The 15919-nt window shown below is 38.3% G+C and overlaps 1 protein-coding gene across 1 annotated transcript in view; it reads right to left on the minus strand.

Moving 5' to 3' along the window:
* Window positions 1–4721: 4721 nt before the first annotated feature.
* cgnl1 (cingulin-like 1) overlaps window positions 4722–15919 on the minus strand; it is a 38057-nt gene continuing 26859 nt past the window's right edge. The window contains 8 exon segments of the mRNA XM_055036519.1: window positions 4722–5869; window positions 6930–7093; window positions 7693–7801; window positions 8480–8604; window positions 8770–8853; window positions 12531–12620; window positions 13647–13808; window positions 15646–15816. Of these exon segments, the coding sequence (XP_054892494.1) occupies window positions 5722–5869; window positions 6930–7093; window positions 7693–7801; window positions 8480–8604; window positions 8770–8853; window positions 12531–12620; window positions 13647–13808; window positions 15646–15816 (1053 nt within the window). The 3' untranslated portion in view covers window positions 4722–5721.

Below are 15919 nucleotides of genomic sequence, written 5' to 3' on the forward strand. Positions count from 1 at the left end.
TCTTCTGGAGAGTCTGTGGTCCTGTCACACTACCACCAACATTTTCATAAAATAATCCTTTTCTTGAAGAAGTTTAATACTCCGTTTGTCTCATTAACTCAAAAATATTTAGAAATTTAAGGCAAATTTCTTTATTTTTCTTAATTTTGTTTAGAAATAGTTTTTTTTAGCAACAACAGCAGGTTATTCTGACCTCATTGGAATGAGGTCAGCAGGTCACTTTGAGGCAGGACTAAAATCAGGTTTGGATGATTCACTTCCACTATAATGAATTGTATTTAATCAGTTTCAAAGCTCTTCCTCACGTGTGCGTCTGCACACAGAGGAAATGTCCTGTTACAATTCGCTCACGTTGGAGCTTAATTAGAGCTTTTCGGTTCACATCGTCCTCATCGGTTTGCACTTTGAGTGAATTCATTTCTACCTTCATTTAGATAAGTGCATCACTGATGGCCTGTTTTAGTGAAAGGCAAAAACAGGTGTTGATAAAAACACTCCTTGTTTAATGGCTGAAATTTTTACTTGCACTTTTCTTTAAAACAGACTTTTTACATGAAATGTTTTCTAATGTGTAGTGACAGATACGTCTGGAGTTGTAGCCAAATAGCGAGTTGAAGTGATTTAATCATATACTTTTGGAAAAACGTACTTACGTTTTGTAAATTAAATCTGCTGGCTCTTCATATGTATCACAGGGAAATAAAATCCAGTTTTTATATGGTGCAATTTAAAATAAATAACTTTTTTTTTTTTACCCAAATATTGTGGTATAATAATCCTTGTGTTGGCTGATGAGTTTCAACCCAATTTTGTGTCAATTTAGCCCGACCTTTGGCGAGTTGCCATGACCCCATGTGTTGGGTCAAACCATCAACCCAACCCAGTTGAGTTGAAACTCCCCGGCGTTGAGTCGGCCCATATTTGACCCACCACTGGGTTATTTTTAACCCAGCAGTTTTCACTGTGTACAAAGCTTTTTACTGTTTGAACATAACACAAAAGAGATAAACCCGGTCGATACGTGCGGCTCTGGCGCCGCGAGGTGAGTCTGCTGTCGGCCGCCGCCTGCAGAGCCGGCGTTTGATCTGCGAGGGTTTGTTTGTTTGTTTGTTTGTTTGGGGTCGATTTTGTTGTTAAAACTGGAAACAATAGTTTGCCTGTTCAGCACCGCTGCAGGAAAAAAAGAAACGCTGCAGAAAAAAAACTCCCGCAGATAAATTTGTTACACATGCAAAAGAAAAAAAAAATTAAATAAGAAATAACTGCAGAATGTTGTGTTTCTGGGAAATTAAAAGTCAAACTGGCAGCTTGTGTTTCTTTGTGTCCCACATCAAAGTTCAGTCAGTGCTGGGCGACCAGATGTGTTACCTGGTTTCCATTTTGTCGAGGTTACGTCTTTTGGAAACTTTTAGAAGTCTGGTTGTTAGGAAAAGTGTTTTATTCTAATACTTTTAAGTAAAAATGCTAAGTTTAGAAGAAAAAATCAGGGGCTTAAAAAGTCTTCATATTCTTTTGACCTTTTCTGTGATATTATTATTCATTTTGATTTTAATTATCTCATATAACTGAATGTCCACTTCACAGTTAGTCAGTTACTGACTTGATTGAGCGAAGAGTAATAAACGAATAAACAAAGTAATGCACACACAAAATAAATTTAAAACAAAAGAACGGCAGCAAAGTATACAACTTAAGTGATTTGCTGCTTAAGTCGGTTTATCATTTAAATTCTTAATAAATGCTGCAAAATAAAAAAATGTTGGCAAAGCAGGCAGAAAAATATGCCAAAGTTATTCACACAAAGTTATTCACAAAGTTTTTATTTCTTGTATCAATAGATATAAGCTATTCACGTAAAAATAAAATGATTGATGGTTCTTTTCTTTAATGGAAAAGAGATCAATTTGTTTTCCTGAGCCTTATGGAGATAACAACTCCATAAATCGATAACAGACTGATTAAGCATTTAATCCGTCATCTACCTGACCTGTGAGATCAATGCTCTTATCCTTCGATCTCTCACACCGCTGCTAATCTGGATTAATCCACAGATCAATTTGTTTTCCTGGGCCTTAATTCCTGACATCGAGGTTCAGAGCTGAAATGAGCATTTCTTATTTTATAGCTTCGTCCTGCATCATTTCAGATGTTTAAGCTGATTTAGCCTCTATTAGAAACATTTAAAGATTGAAATATTCAGTTGTTTTTTTTTTACCTGGACTTTATTAATCTAAACACAGGTGAATCTGAAATAATTAACATGTAGAGATGCAACTTCTCTCTATTACAATTATAAATTATACAAAGCTCAACTTTCAGGGTTTACTTTTCAGTAAATTAATATTAGCATCAACATTTGTTTTTAATTGGGATTTACATTAACGCAGTATTTTATCTATGTAAAATTAATTGTATTGACTCAGTAGAGTGATTTATCAGTACACAGGTAATATTTTTTCTGTATTAACTTTAAATGTTTATTATCTGTTTTGTGTATAAATGTGCATGAATATAGATGATTGATGCTTTATTGCTTTTCACATTTCTTTTCTTCCAACTACTCATTTTCACTCAAAACTTATCAACAAGTGACAAGTTAATTTTAAAATGTAAATAGATCAATCTAAAAAGTGCAGTTGCAAACCTTTGTGTGTCTCTGGGAAATCAAATTATGTTCGCGGTGCGCCAGCAGGTTGGTCCTGCTGCACTGACGCGTTCAGGAGCTGAGGCGTTCACCGGATGTTTGAGCTCTGATCCCGAGCCACAGCATCACAGGTGCGTCAGAGAAAAACACAAAACACTCCGGGTGTTGTTCACAGACAGGTCAGACTGCTAATTATGTGTCTGAGAGAAAACAAAGAAATGCCACTCAATTATTTTTAACTGTACTCACTGTATTCATAAATCATAGCTTTTAATTATCATGGGAGGAGATTTGAATGGAATAAATGGAGGACATGGAGATAAGTTTAAAATAAAATAAAATAAAATAAACTGATTTAAAAACTCATACAGAAAGATTTTGTTAGAAATGTTTTTTCAAAATTTATTTGCACCAATTTACATAGAATGATGCAAATATTTTCTTTGATACACATGTTATCATTTATTAATTTACTGAATTAAATTAGACACGTAGGTTTTGCTTGAGCCTCCGCTAGAGGGCAGTGTGACACTATGAATTTTCACAAATCTCCCTTAAACTTGGAAAAACCTGAATTCCTGGGAGTAAAGAAAGTCCCAGCGCTGATTTCTCCGAGAATCGGCCAAGTCCTCCTTAAATCTCCGACCTCACGTCACACATTAGCCACAGTTTCCCCTCTCGGCCACATTTGTGTCCCTGTGGCTGAAGCCCCTCAGGCCCATGAAGGAATCCCAAGAATGATCATCTTGTTGGGTTTACGCAACTCTTGCCTCCTAATCCTGAGGCCTCACTCGTTCACTGCTCGGCTTGATGCGAGGGAGGCAGAGATAAGGCCTCGGTACCGGACGGGTCGGACTGTTTGTTCCCCTCAGAAAGGCAGCAAACGAAGGTCGTGACCTGACAAAAGGCAGCCATTCCGGGAACATAAGGGAAGCTCCAGATGACACTTCCTGTCACAAACGTGGAGATTAAGGTTAAATCATGTTTTTAGTAAATCAGTAAATTGATATCGACAGCACCTTTGTTTTTGCATTAATGTTCCTTACTCCACGTGTGTCAAACTCGAGGCCTGGAGGCCAAATCTGGTCTGCCGCAGCTTTTTATTTGGCCCTAAAGACTCCAAATGGCATCAATAAGTTCCTCCAGTTTTTCACATCTCTGCAAAATTCACACAAAATCAACTCTAAGTGACTTCTGCCTCAACCTTACTTGATGTCAAGTTATAGTCCGTGAGCAATACAGCGAGTGATAAAGGTACATGTAGCATCTCACATTAGCGCAAATATCGCAAAAATTCCTTGCAAATACTTTCAAATGATCACAATAGCTTTGATTTTGATTGCAAAAAAAACACTAAAATAATCACAACGTCCTGAAAGCTGTTTATTGATATTTTAAACAGATATTTTAAACTGCTTAAATGAAAGTTTAAAACCAATCAATACATTGATTGGTTTTATCAATATATTCTGGCACAACCGGCCCTTTAAGAAGACTCAGTTTATTGATGTGGCCCAAAACGCCCCAGATTTTCTCTGACTGCTGGAGTTATGATTAAAATGCTGTCAGTGTCAATCTAATCAAGTTATTTATTTACACAGATCATAACCATGTTTTCAACAGGCCAATTCAATTGGCTTACAGTAGCTTCATAAAGATTTGTTTTGGTTTTTAACTAACAAACATATGCTGACAATGAAAACGCTGACATTTATTAAAGTGTAGATTTTCACGGCGGAATTTCAACAAATAGAAAACTTTTAAAAAACAATTCTGCTTTGTGTGTATTTTGGTTGATGACATCACAAAATGTAAAATGACGGAGCTTAAAGCCTGAAGAACGACAGCAATTCACAGATTTTTTTTTTTCGGTTCTGAAGCGTCAAAGTGGGACTTAACTTCCCAGAGAATCAGTAAACTCCTTGTTTACTACAAAGGAACATTTATTTTTTAGTTCACATCCATTTGAGTTCAAATGTCTGACTGCTCTTTTCCGTTTTGCTCGTACTTCCAGCAGGACTCGTCATGTCATCATTTACTCATATTCAGACTCTACTCCTAGGACAAAAAAGCAAAATAAAGGAGCAGAAAGTAACTTTATTTTGAGGCAGCAGGACTTATGGACATGCAGTTGTGTACAGAGAGGTAGCGGCAGGAATCTGCTTCCCTCCACAGGCGACAGAAATCAGCATTTTCAGCAAACAGAGTGCAAATCATCACAGTGTAGAAAAACATTTGATTGTCAGTTCGTCACGTCTGAAGAAAGTCACTCGTCCAGGTAAAAAGGAGAATCACACTGTATCACACTCTCAGCGCCAATACTCACGTCTGACAGGAAACAAACGGGAATTAAATCGAAGGTTTGCACAGATGTAACTAATAATATCTCATTTAGTACAAAAACAAACTTTTCCAGAAGGCTTATAAACAATACTGTGATTATTATACAAAAGCTGATTAATTAATAACACAGAAAGTGTTAATAACATATAAATTAAAGCAATTGTGTTACAAAATTGGTCATGAAAGGATACAACACTGTAATAAAAGACGCATAAAAAGTCCCTCATTTCCCTAAAACCAACCCTCAATAAGCCAAGAATGAATAAATTAAAGAAGCAAAATTCACCTCATATTAGGTTTATATTCATTAAAAAAGGTAAAGTTTGTATATTTCATATATCTGCGTGGTAGAAAAGAGAATATAAAAGGTTGCTGATAAAGGCAGTACTGGTTGTTTGGGTTACAGTAGCTGGTTTTCAAGTTTACCACTGCTGGGATGATCAACAATAAGCAAAGAAACATCCAGGAGGGAATGTAAATTATTTACACGTTTCATTTCTTCAAATTAAACCGTTTAAGCGTCATCCTTCAGAGAGCTGCTCGAATAATACTGAGTGAGTTTACAGACATCGGGATGGCGCCCAGGACCAGCGACCGGTGCTGACAGGCAGGTAAAACCAAAAAGTCCCAGTATTTACACGGATAATTCAGTGTGACATCAACAGTAGCACATGACAGAAATCGAACATCCTGCTGTTTGGTTCATTAGTGGCACATTTAAAGAGCGTTTCCGCTCATACGCCGAAGCCCGACAAGCTGTTTTCCTGACTGGAGGAGCGCTTGTAGCCCGACGAGCTGAAGTACATCTCGCCGTCGGTGCTGACATCATCGTCGTCGTCGTCGTCCAAGTTGTTGAGCAAAGGGGCCGACGCGCTCTTGCGTCTGCATTGGGGAAAAGAAAGTTACTCCTTGAACCTTTTCACCTTAAAACATCAACAGGGGATTTTATCTGATGGCCAAGAGGCAAAAATGGTTTTCAACTAAAACAAAAACATGGAAAGTGTCATCGTCTCTACTCTGATACCACTAAATAAAGTGTCTTCAGTGTATACAGCTAAGAGGGCAACAAGGCTTTTTTAGCAAAAGTCTTAAATTGTTGAAAGAAAGCTGGAAGGAATTTGTTTTCCACAAGCTTTGTAAAAAGAATGAGCAATTATATTAGTTATCAATTAAATCCATTGATTATTCTGACAATTTTTCATTTAAGCATTTTTTATAAATTAGAAAATAATTACTTTTAATGCAGAATTCGACTCTTAATGCAACTTGGCATTAAAAGTGTAATTATTTACCAAATGACAACAGATATAAATGTTCATAAAGACTTCATGTTTATAACATATCAGTCTTATGATAAACACCTTGCAAATAAATTGTTATGAGTTTTTTTTGTCTTAAAAGCAAAATATATAAACTCTTTTTGCAGTTTTGGCTTAATTACAGCTCTGAATATGTTGTTCTGTCAGAAAGTGGTCACTTTTCAGTCTATATAGTTTAGTTAACAATTAATTGATTACTAAACATTTCAATAATCAATTAATCACTGAGCCCTTTTATCAACATGCAGAAAGGCTACATGTGGAGAAAAACCTAACACTGCACATCCTACTGAATATACCATCCACTCAGTGAAGCATGGTGGTGGCTGCATCATCCTGTGGGACGTTTTCCTTTTTTTTTTAACAGTTTTCAGATGGTTAGTTACTGAAGAAGACTTGACACTGGGTTGGATGTTCAGGTTCCAGTGAAACAAAAACCAGAAACAGGTGGAACAGTTTAGATTGAAGAAATGGCCCAGTCAAAGTCCTGATATAAATAGAGCTGACAAACTATGGCAAGGCTCAAACATTATACCTGCTTCACATCGTTTTCCTTCAAAGTCAACACTTGTTTTCATGTAAAATCCAAATAAAAACCCTGCAGTGCGTCTGCGTGGTTTTACCTCATCTCGCTGCGCAGAGCTTTGAGTTGACTGCTGAGTTGCTCGTTGGCTTCCTGTTGCTCGTCCAGCTCTCTGTGCAGCTTCTTCTTGTTGTGCTCCAGCCGGTCGATCGTCTCCTCCGCCTCGTCCATCTGCCGCTTCAAAGCCTTCAGACGCAGATTCAGCTGCAAGAGGGGAAAAAGAAATAATCACATCCTGAGCTTAAGAAGGCGACAGGAAGTTGAGCAAAGATCCGACCTCAGCGTCTTTATTTAAGAGTAAAACTTAAATGTGGATCTTATGGGGAGAGAGGGACTGAAGGAAGAAAGCATAAACAAGAAAACTAAACAAAAGGGAATAAAAATAAGGTGGGAAAATAAAGGCCATGAAAGCAATTATTAGTACAGTTCAGTGATTTCTTATCTTGCAGTCAGATAAGATAATTGAAGGAAAAGAACAACACACGGCTGATTTTAAAACAGGTTTTGGATTATTGAGATTTATTTTCTGAATTCAGGAAGAGGAAGAAGAAACTTTGCAGGATTTTGCTAGCTGTCACTTTCAGATGTCCAGCTGAGGACACAGAGCTGCGCAGAGCTGGAAATGTCAAGGAAATCATTTATATCACGAGCAACTCGTAACTCGAGCAAGTTGTGTTCAATGGCCACACAAATCTACTCCAAAGGCCACAAACGGCCCCCGGACCACACTTTGAACACCCCAGAGTGACTCTACTGGTAAAATAATAATTAGTTATAACATTTTTACTGTGTGTGATTCATACTTGGTCCTTCTGATCTTGCATCGTGTGATGCTCCTCTTCGATTTGCATCATCATCTCTTTCACTCTCCTCTCCAGCCTGCGGTTGGCCAGCGACAGGTTGGACTTCTCTCTGTAACCAATCAATCAATCAATCAATAAATTTATGTAGCACATTTCAGCAACAAGGCGTTTCAAAGTGCTTCACATCATAAAAACTAGATATTACCAGACTGATGTAATAAGTGCAATAACGACAAGGTGTTTATTTAATACAGGGTGATGTATTAAATAAACACACCTGTTTGGAGTTGAAGCATAATTGATAGGCCTGCCACAATAAATCGCATGATAAATAAAAATAATAATAATTTGCTTGATTTATCATTTTTCTCTTTTACCAAAAACTGAATGATAAAAGTCTTCAGCAAAAGAAAGAAATTGTATTTTTGTTTACAGAGAGGTCATATTTTATTTTATGTATTTCTGTTGTTTCTTTATTTATCTTGGATATTTAAAATGTCTCCCAGTTTCAGTGTTTTTAATGTTCATTAGCATTTAAAGTTTATTGATCTCTGAGAACGTGTTCTTGCATTTTGACCCATTATTACTATCATATTACGTGAAAATGGTCGCAAAACAACAATATTACAATTTATTGTCCAAAAAATAGTAATTGTGACAGGACTAATAATTGATGAAGAACTTAACGATGGCATTTGTTTCAATTGTTGATTCTATGTTGCATGACTTTGTGTTACGGCGTCATTAAAGACACAGCTGAAAGTGACTCTTGGCTGTTTTTCCTCACCGCTCCTCTTCCTCCAGCTTCTCCTCCAGCTCTTGGACTCGAGCCTCCAGCTCGTTCACCAAGCTGCCCTTGTTGGACTGGTGAGAGCCTTCGAGATGAGCCACTCTGGACTTCAGATCTTTATTCTAGAAACCACACAAAAGCAGTGAGCGGCTCCCCAAACCCACCACCAGACTCTCCGCACACGCCGAGCACACAGTGATAACGACGATGGACACGTCAACATGAATGTGATGAGAAAATGAATGAGGTGATTGTTGCTGTGTTGTCGTCTAGCCAGGAGAGTGTACCTGTCTCTCCAGAGCCAACTTGTCACACTCCAGGTCCTGTCTGCTAGACCTCTCCTGCAGGAGTTCATTCCTCATCTGCTCCACCTGTCAAGTCGAGTCCAGACACCGTCATCACTGCAGTCCCACAACAATTATCCTCACGCTCCGTCTGCGTCTCACCCACAGCAGAAACCGCCGTGGCAGCTGCCGAGTCAAAGCGCCGAACAATGGAGGTGCTAAACGTTCTGCCTAATTGGTGAGCTGGATTTTCCTCCCCGACTGCATTCCAACACTCGTTTCGCTCTCAGAGAAACCAGGTTGGGATTAAGAGCGGCTTCCTTTTACAAAGTGCAGAACAATGCAGATGCTAATGCAACACATGTTTTAAAAAAAAAAGACTCAAAATTAAAGATTTTGAGTCTTAGTAAAACGTTTTAGTCAAGTTTTACCAAGTCTGCTCTTTAAATCCTAAAAAAAAGGTTCATTATTGTGTCTGATTAAGCTTAGATCAAGGTATTTCAAACATAATTTTACACAAATTGCAAGTTCATTGAAGAATACTTTATAATCAGTTATTTTTGCTTGGCAGAGTTTCAGCGCTTTGTTTGGAGGATTAACAACAAATCAACAACCACAGGTCCAAAACCTGATGCAAGGTGTTGGCCCATTTATCTGTGGATTCTCTCAAAGCATCTTTAAAAACACAAAATGAATAAAGACCATGTTTGGATTTATAAATCCAAACATGGATTTATAAATCCATGTTTTATATTGAATCAATATTAAAAAAAAAAACACTTGATTTTTAGAAATTTCTACCTTTCAGAGAGAGTAATACCAGAATCTTTGACTGCATGAAAAAAGGAAAACTTGCTATAAATAAAAATATTTCTGCTTGGGATTATTGCTAATGCAAACTACAGACAGTGAGTAATTTATTCATCCCAACAACATGGTTCTAAAAACAAGCATCTGGCTACATTTGTTATTTAATAATATTAATGTCTTTTTCACAAAATGTATAATTTCTGGCACAAAGAGCATGGATTTATGGAACTTTGCATAACTAGGCAATATTTGATACCAAACAAACAGTTATTTGTAATATTTATTAAGTGCACAAATCATGATAAATTTGCAATATGTAATGCAGCCGCAGTGGAAGCCAATTTTCTAACATTCAATTACCCAGAAACTTTAAACATTTGCCAATTTATTGTGATGGAACGCAAAATGTTTACAAGAAAATGCAAAAGAAAGTTTTTCCCATGTCCCTTAAGGGGCCCCATAAAAAGCAATCCTGTGAAAAAACAAAACAAAAAACAAAACAGAAATTGATTGAAATTTGAGATTTGCTGCAAAAGCTGTTTCCTAATTTTTTTAATTTCACTTTTAACAGAAAATATAATATGGCTGCAAAATGATGAATAATAATTTTTCTCTTGTCTCTCAAAAGCTCATTATTCATTTTTACACAATAAATTTACACAAAAAAGAACAACTGATTATTTCAACTTAAAATCTTTAAGTTAAAATAAAAGGTTTAAAAGGTTTAAAACAACCATTTTGTTTCTGAAATGATTTATTTTTGAACCAAATTGTTGTTTTCACTCTGTTGAGAACAAATCCTAAAGAAAATAAAAATAACTAATCCACCTAATATTTTTCAAGATTCATTTATGAGAATTTTTTTAAAAATAAATATGTATTTTTTTGTATTGATTCAAAGATTAAATAACATTTAATTTGTCAAATTATAAATCAAGATATGCTCTTTCATCAAAGATAAATGGACAATAAATCCAAAACAAATGGAAATGATCGATTTTACTGTAAAGTGTCTTTGAAAGAGTTTAAAAGCGACATTAAATTTTGATGTCATCTCATTCAAATGCATAAAAATCACTGAGTGTGATAGCATAAATTTAGCATATGTGAATGCAATGAGGTTCAAATATACTAGAGGAGGCCTCAGCTATTAATCTGAATCTATAACACTCATCAGATTTAAGTAGATCAGCCCAGAAAGGTGAGAGAGCCTGACTGCTCAGTGACAGCAGTGAAAAGTGATCAATACGGCAGTGATGGCTGTTTCTGTGGAGAATCGGTGATATTTTATGCCAATTAGCGAGTGACAGTGGCTGCTCTGATGAACGATGGGCCCCATAACTGGTGCAGCCAGCGCGGTGCTAGAGGGAGCTGAATCAGCAGACTGGAACATGCAGCGAAACTAATCTGCTTTGTGAGAGACGGCAGGAGAGGAGAGAGGAGATTACTCTCATTTAGACAGGAGAGCAGCACCTGGTGCCAGGAGAGACGCAGGTGTTCGTCCTGCTGCAACCCCCCCACCGCCGCTCAACCCCAACCCTACACACACACACACACACACACACACACACACACACCAGCAGCACTCAGGCTGCACAAAGCTCGGGTGTTGCCTTGACTACAGCCCTCAGCCTCATGCTGAACCAGTGGCACTTTGTCACGATGCCACTCTCTTCTCTGTGCCAGGACCTTTCCTCTTCAGGGAGAGCAACGTTTTAAGACTCCGCTCTGCCACTTTACCGGGTTATTTATTCATGCCTTGGCCACAACTTTTGACTCCGTGCTGAGATTCACACCGAGAGGAGTGTGTGACGACGCTGAATCTCTCTGGACTTCAGCTACTCAAGGCGAGAAAGCCCAAATAAAAACGTTCATATTTTTATAAAAATATAGTTTCTTAAAGCTGCAGTAACTTTTATAAAAACTTTTCTTTACATGTCAGTTGAAACTGTCAGCATGTCATGACAGTAACAAAATCAAGTTCCTCTTTCTTCTCCCGGTGCTAAATAGAAACAACCAATCAGAGCCAGGAGGCGGGTCTTAGTGCTGTCAAGCACCCTACAGGTGGCGCTGTTCATCTCCCCTCCAGTTTCTTCCCTCTCCTCTGTGCTACTCTGCAGCTGGCATAGCCACTGATGGATGGACTGTTTTTGTTGTTTCTCCACCGTTAGCACATGTAGCAGCGAGTACATGAGGTTAATTGGCAGCGCTAAGACCCTCCTCCTGGCTCTGATTGGTTGCTTTGGTCCATTTCTTCAGACAGCAGTAGTAGCTCAGGGTAGAGGTGGAGGACATCGATCTTTTTGCAGATTATCTGTCTCAAACTTTACAGTGATACTTTTAAGCAACATGTACTGCAGCTTTAATAAAAGTAACATAGTAAAAATCTCCAGATACCAATTCCTTTAGAGAAATGCTGGAAGCATGTTCACTTCATCTAAACCAAACTCCACGGCGCCTCCATCAGCAGCTTTATCATAAAGGAAGGAGAAGTGGAGTTCTTCTAAACAAGTGTGCAGAATCTGCTTGTTCTCAGACTCATGAACTCTGCAACCTGAAAACCTGAGAAGTTTGGCAGCTTTAGTATTCTGGCTCCGGTGCATTAAGAAGGGTCTTTTTGTGACGGATTCATGAAAACCGGAGCTGGCTGGGCAACATTATAGAAGATCATCCTACAGAGCGAAAAACCTAAAGTGGAAACTACAAACTGTGGGATGTGGACATGGAGACACAGACAGGTGAGACACAGACTCACTGAGGACACATTTGGGACATGTGAAGTTTTCTTAGTGGCTGAAATAATGATGTTAGAAGTGGAGGACAAAGCAACAGGAGATCATTTACAGGCAGAGATGGAACAGTGACACGTCTCAGTGAAGACGGACAACGTCTCTCTGAGACAGGTGAGCACTGATAATGAGTGTGTGTGTGTGTGTGTGTGTGTGTGTGTGTACCTGCTCTCTTCCTCGGTCTATCCTGTCCATCAGCTGGTCTCCACTTTGCCGCTCCTCCTCCAGGTCCAGCTCCAGCTGAGCGATCCTGTTCTGAAAATGAGAGGCGATGCGTCTGCGCTGTGAGTTATCGCTGAAAACCTTCATCGGTCGCAGCAGTTGTTCTCAAAGATGGCAAAGAAATGATATGGTGTAAAGTTCACAGAGTTAAATAACGGAGAGGCCGCAACCTGTGGATCCAGAGCCACAACGGGATCGAAACGATAAAAACGAACGCACTAAATAATGTTTTTAACGATGCATATATTAATATATAGATAAACGCAGCCCACGTCTCTGAACCTCCTGGTTTTTCCACCAGATATTAATTTCTGAACTCTTTTCCTGAGTTAAAACATTGGTATTGTTGTTTTGAAATCAACATGAATTTGTTTTCTTTGCATTATTCGAGGTCTGACAGCTCTGCATTGTTTTCATCATTTTCTGCAAGTAAATATTAAATTCTTGCTTTAACATGCTGTCAGTAGTTCATAGAATAGCAGAACAATGTTCATTTTACTCAAACATTTACCTACAGAGAGTAAAATCATAGAAAATGACCATTTTAAGTGGCCTCAATTTTTTCCAGAGCTGCATATAACATATAGATTATTTTTAGATTAACATATTTGCATATGCAGTCGGTTTTTATAAACTTTATCTGTCATGATTATATTTACTCAGATGGAAGTAGCTTGTCAATTAATAGATAATTTTCGCTTGGGAATAAATAAATAAAGTATGTTATATTATATTGTAATAAATGCATGTTTTAGAAGTTATTCCAGTTCTTTTAATTACATTGAACTACAACAAGATGACTCTAAAAGCAGCTGTTGTCAAGTTTCCTAGTCATTAAATTGGAGAGAAAATCATTTTTTTAACTTAGTTTTATCTTGTAGAAGAAAATGTATCCACCTCTCTTTGTAAGGTTTTCAAGTTTCTGCAGTAGATATTTATCAGAAGTCAAAAATGCCTTTTTTTTTAGGTTTTAAATGAATATTGTTTAGCTGGACAAATGTCTCTTTGGGTGGTTAATATTGCAGACGCCTGTAGAGGCAGATCATCGCTGTGGCCTACCTCCATCAGTTTCATCTGTCTGGTTTTGTCATCCTTGGTCTGCTTGTTTTTCTCAGCCTCCATCTCCAGATCATGAACCTTTTTCTCCAGCGTCTGCTCCTGGAGAACAGCTTCGTCTCTTTCCGTCTTGCACCGTCGCAGCTCGTCCTCCCGCAGCGACAGCTGAAAACAGAAATGATATATGAAATAAATGAAATATCTGATCGGATATCACTACAAAACAGTGACTTCACCTCAACGGTAATTTACAAGAAACAGCATTTATTAGCTAATTCAAACGTACCTGTGCATTGAAAAGAGAAAATATCACTTAAAAATGTTATATCCATTAAACCGATTTGATGAAGATTCAATAAGATTATCTGTGCAAAGATCACAGGTGGAGTTCCTCAGGGTTGCTTCAACGCTCCCTCAGATTATTAAGAAATACACGCATCATGATTCACTGATGACTCGGAACCAACTGACCGTCGCTTCTGCAGAAAATACTCATAATATCGCTGAGTGAAAGAATAACTCCTACTTCTGTCTCTGAAGATGTTATTTTTGGTCAGTAATGGCTACGTCCCTAAAAATCCACAAAGTTTATTGATAAATCCTCCTCCTGTGATCTTAAATACTTTTACTGGATTTCTGCAACAAAACAAAACAAAAAGAAGAGGCAGCTCATCCAAAATGCTGCCGCCAAAGCTCTGGCCAACACCAGGAATATTATCTTTAACCGTCTGAGTCGTACGTTTCACATCTCTGCCTGGATATTTTTGCTTATTTTAACTGATGCAGTTCTTTTAAATCTCCATTCATTATCCTAAAACTGCAGTGTTTCTGATAGTTTTACTGATGATCTGCCTGGTAAATGTAGGGGTAAAGTAGACAAACATCTAAAATCAGCTCAGCCGGAGGACCGACTGGACCAGTCATCAGTTCCTCAGTAGTGGCGGAGGATGTGAAAGAGCCAGCACAGCGATCTGCCCGGACAGACATCCTCCTCTTCCTGAACGCCAGCTGAACAAAGATTCATCAGCAGGGATGCAGGCGGGAAGAACATGCACACTGACCCATTTGCTCCTTGCACTCTATGCAGATGAAACCTCATCTGAGAAAAATCTAGAGCAGTCAGAAAGGGAGTGGTGGTCTGTCTTTACAGCTGAATGTGTAACTGGAAGAAAACAGTGAGGAAATCTGCAAAGCCAGAACATTTTGTGTTCAGTGAAGCCTTTAAAGCCTGAAATGACTGCAGGACCTGCAAAACCTCCGTCCTCAAACGGCATCCTGCTGAGCTTTTATTGTTTTGTTTACAAAGTTAGTCATAGAACATGTAAATAAGGTTTTCCCCCCCATCTCATAAAGCTCTTTAAAAGCCCCATCAAATGCATTTTTACAAAAAGGAAAAACTGCAGTAGGAAATATAAAACCTTTAAATAAGACTTAAAATAAAGAGGTATTTTTTAAGTGGTTATATAACACAGAAGCTATTACTTGTTTTTCATTTGAAACATACATTTTACACACAGTTCTGGACATAGTTGTGACATAAAACCATAAAAACTATGTCAACTGCTCAGCCTTCAGTAAATGTTTGGTGTATAAATAATTATCTAATCCAGTTTCCAACAACAACAAAAAAAAAACATTCTCCACATTCCACAATGCCGACTATAAAAGAGTTTCTGACCGTTAATAATGCGTAGGTCATCTGTTAAGTTTTATGTTTTTCACCTTTATCCAAGAATCAGTGGGATATAAAAGAGAGAACAATGTCTTTCTTTTAGCTGAAAAACTGAGTCAAGCGTTCATAAAGAACAGCCTGTGCTCCAGCCGCTCACTTTAAGACCCTGTTTGAGGTTGCAGAGGGCAGGGGGAGGCAGAAATACCTAAAAGGTGACATCACTGTCTTAACAGAGGCCGTGATTTTGAAGGAGGATTGATTACGAAGCTGCACTGCATGAGCCAGTCTGACTAATGATGACCTACATCTGACCATCATCTGAAGCTTTACCTCCTCTTGCAGGGTTCTGGTGGTCAGCACCAACTTCTCCAGCTCCTGTCCTTTCTCCTTGAGGAGCCGCTGCAGCTCTGCTAGCTCCCGCCGGTTCTTCTCCTTATAAATGTCGATCTGCTCCTGCAGCTCGCGGGTGGACGACTGAGACGCCTCGACGATGTCGCTCATCTGCAGGCCGGGCGACGCAGGAAGAAGCAGCGGCAGAAAGTGAGATGTGTGGAGAAATGACAAACTGTTCATGGCCTTTCATTTGTTTTTTGTTTTGTGACAT

The sequence above is a fragment of the Poeciliopsis prolifica genome, unplaced genomic scaffold (assembly GCF_027474105.1).
Source record: "Poeciliopsis prolifica strain line A6 unplaced genomic scaffold, Auburn_PproV2 SCAFFOLD011, whole genome shotgun sequence".
Classification (NCBI taxonomy): Eukaryota; Metazoa; Chordata; class Actinopteri; order Cyprinodontiformes; family Poeciliidae; genus Poeciliopsis; species Poeciliopsis prolifica.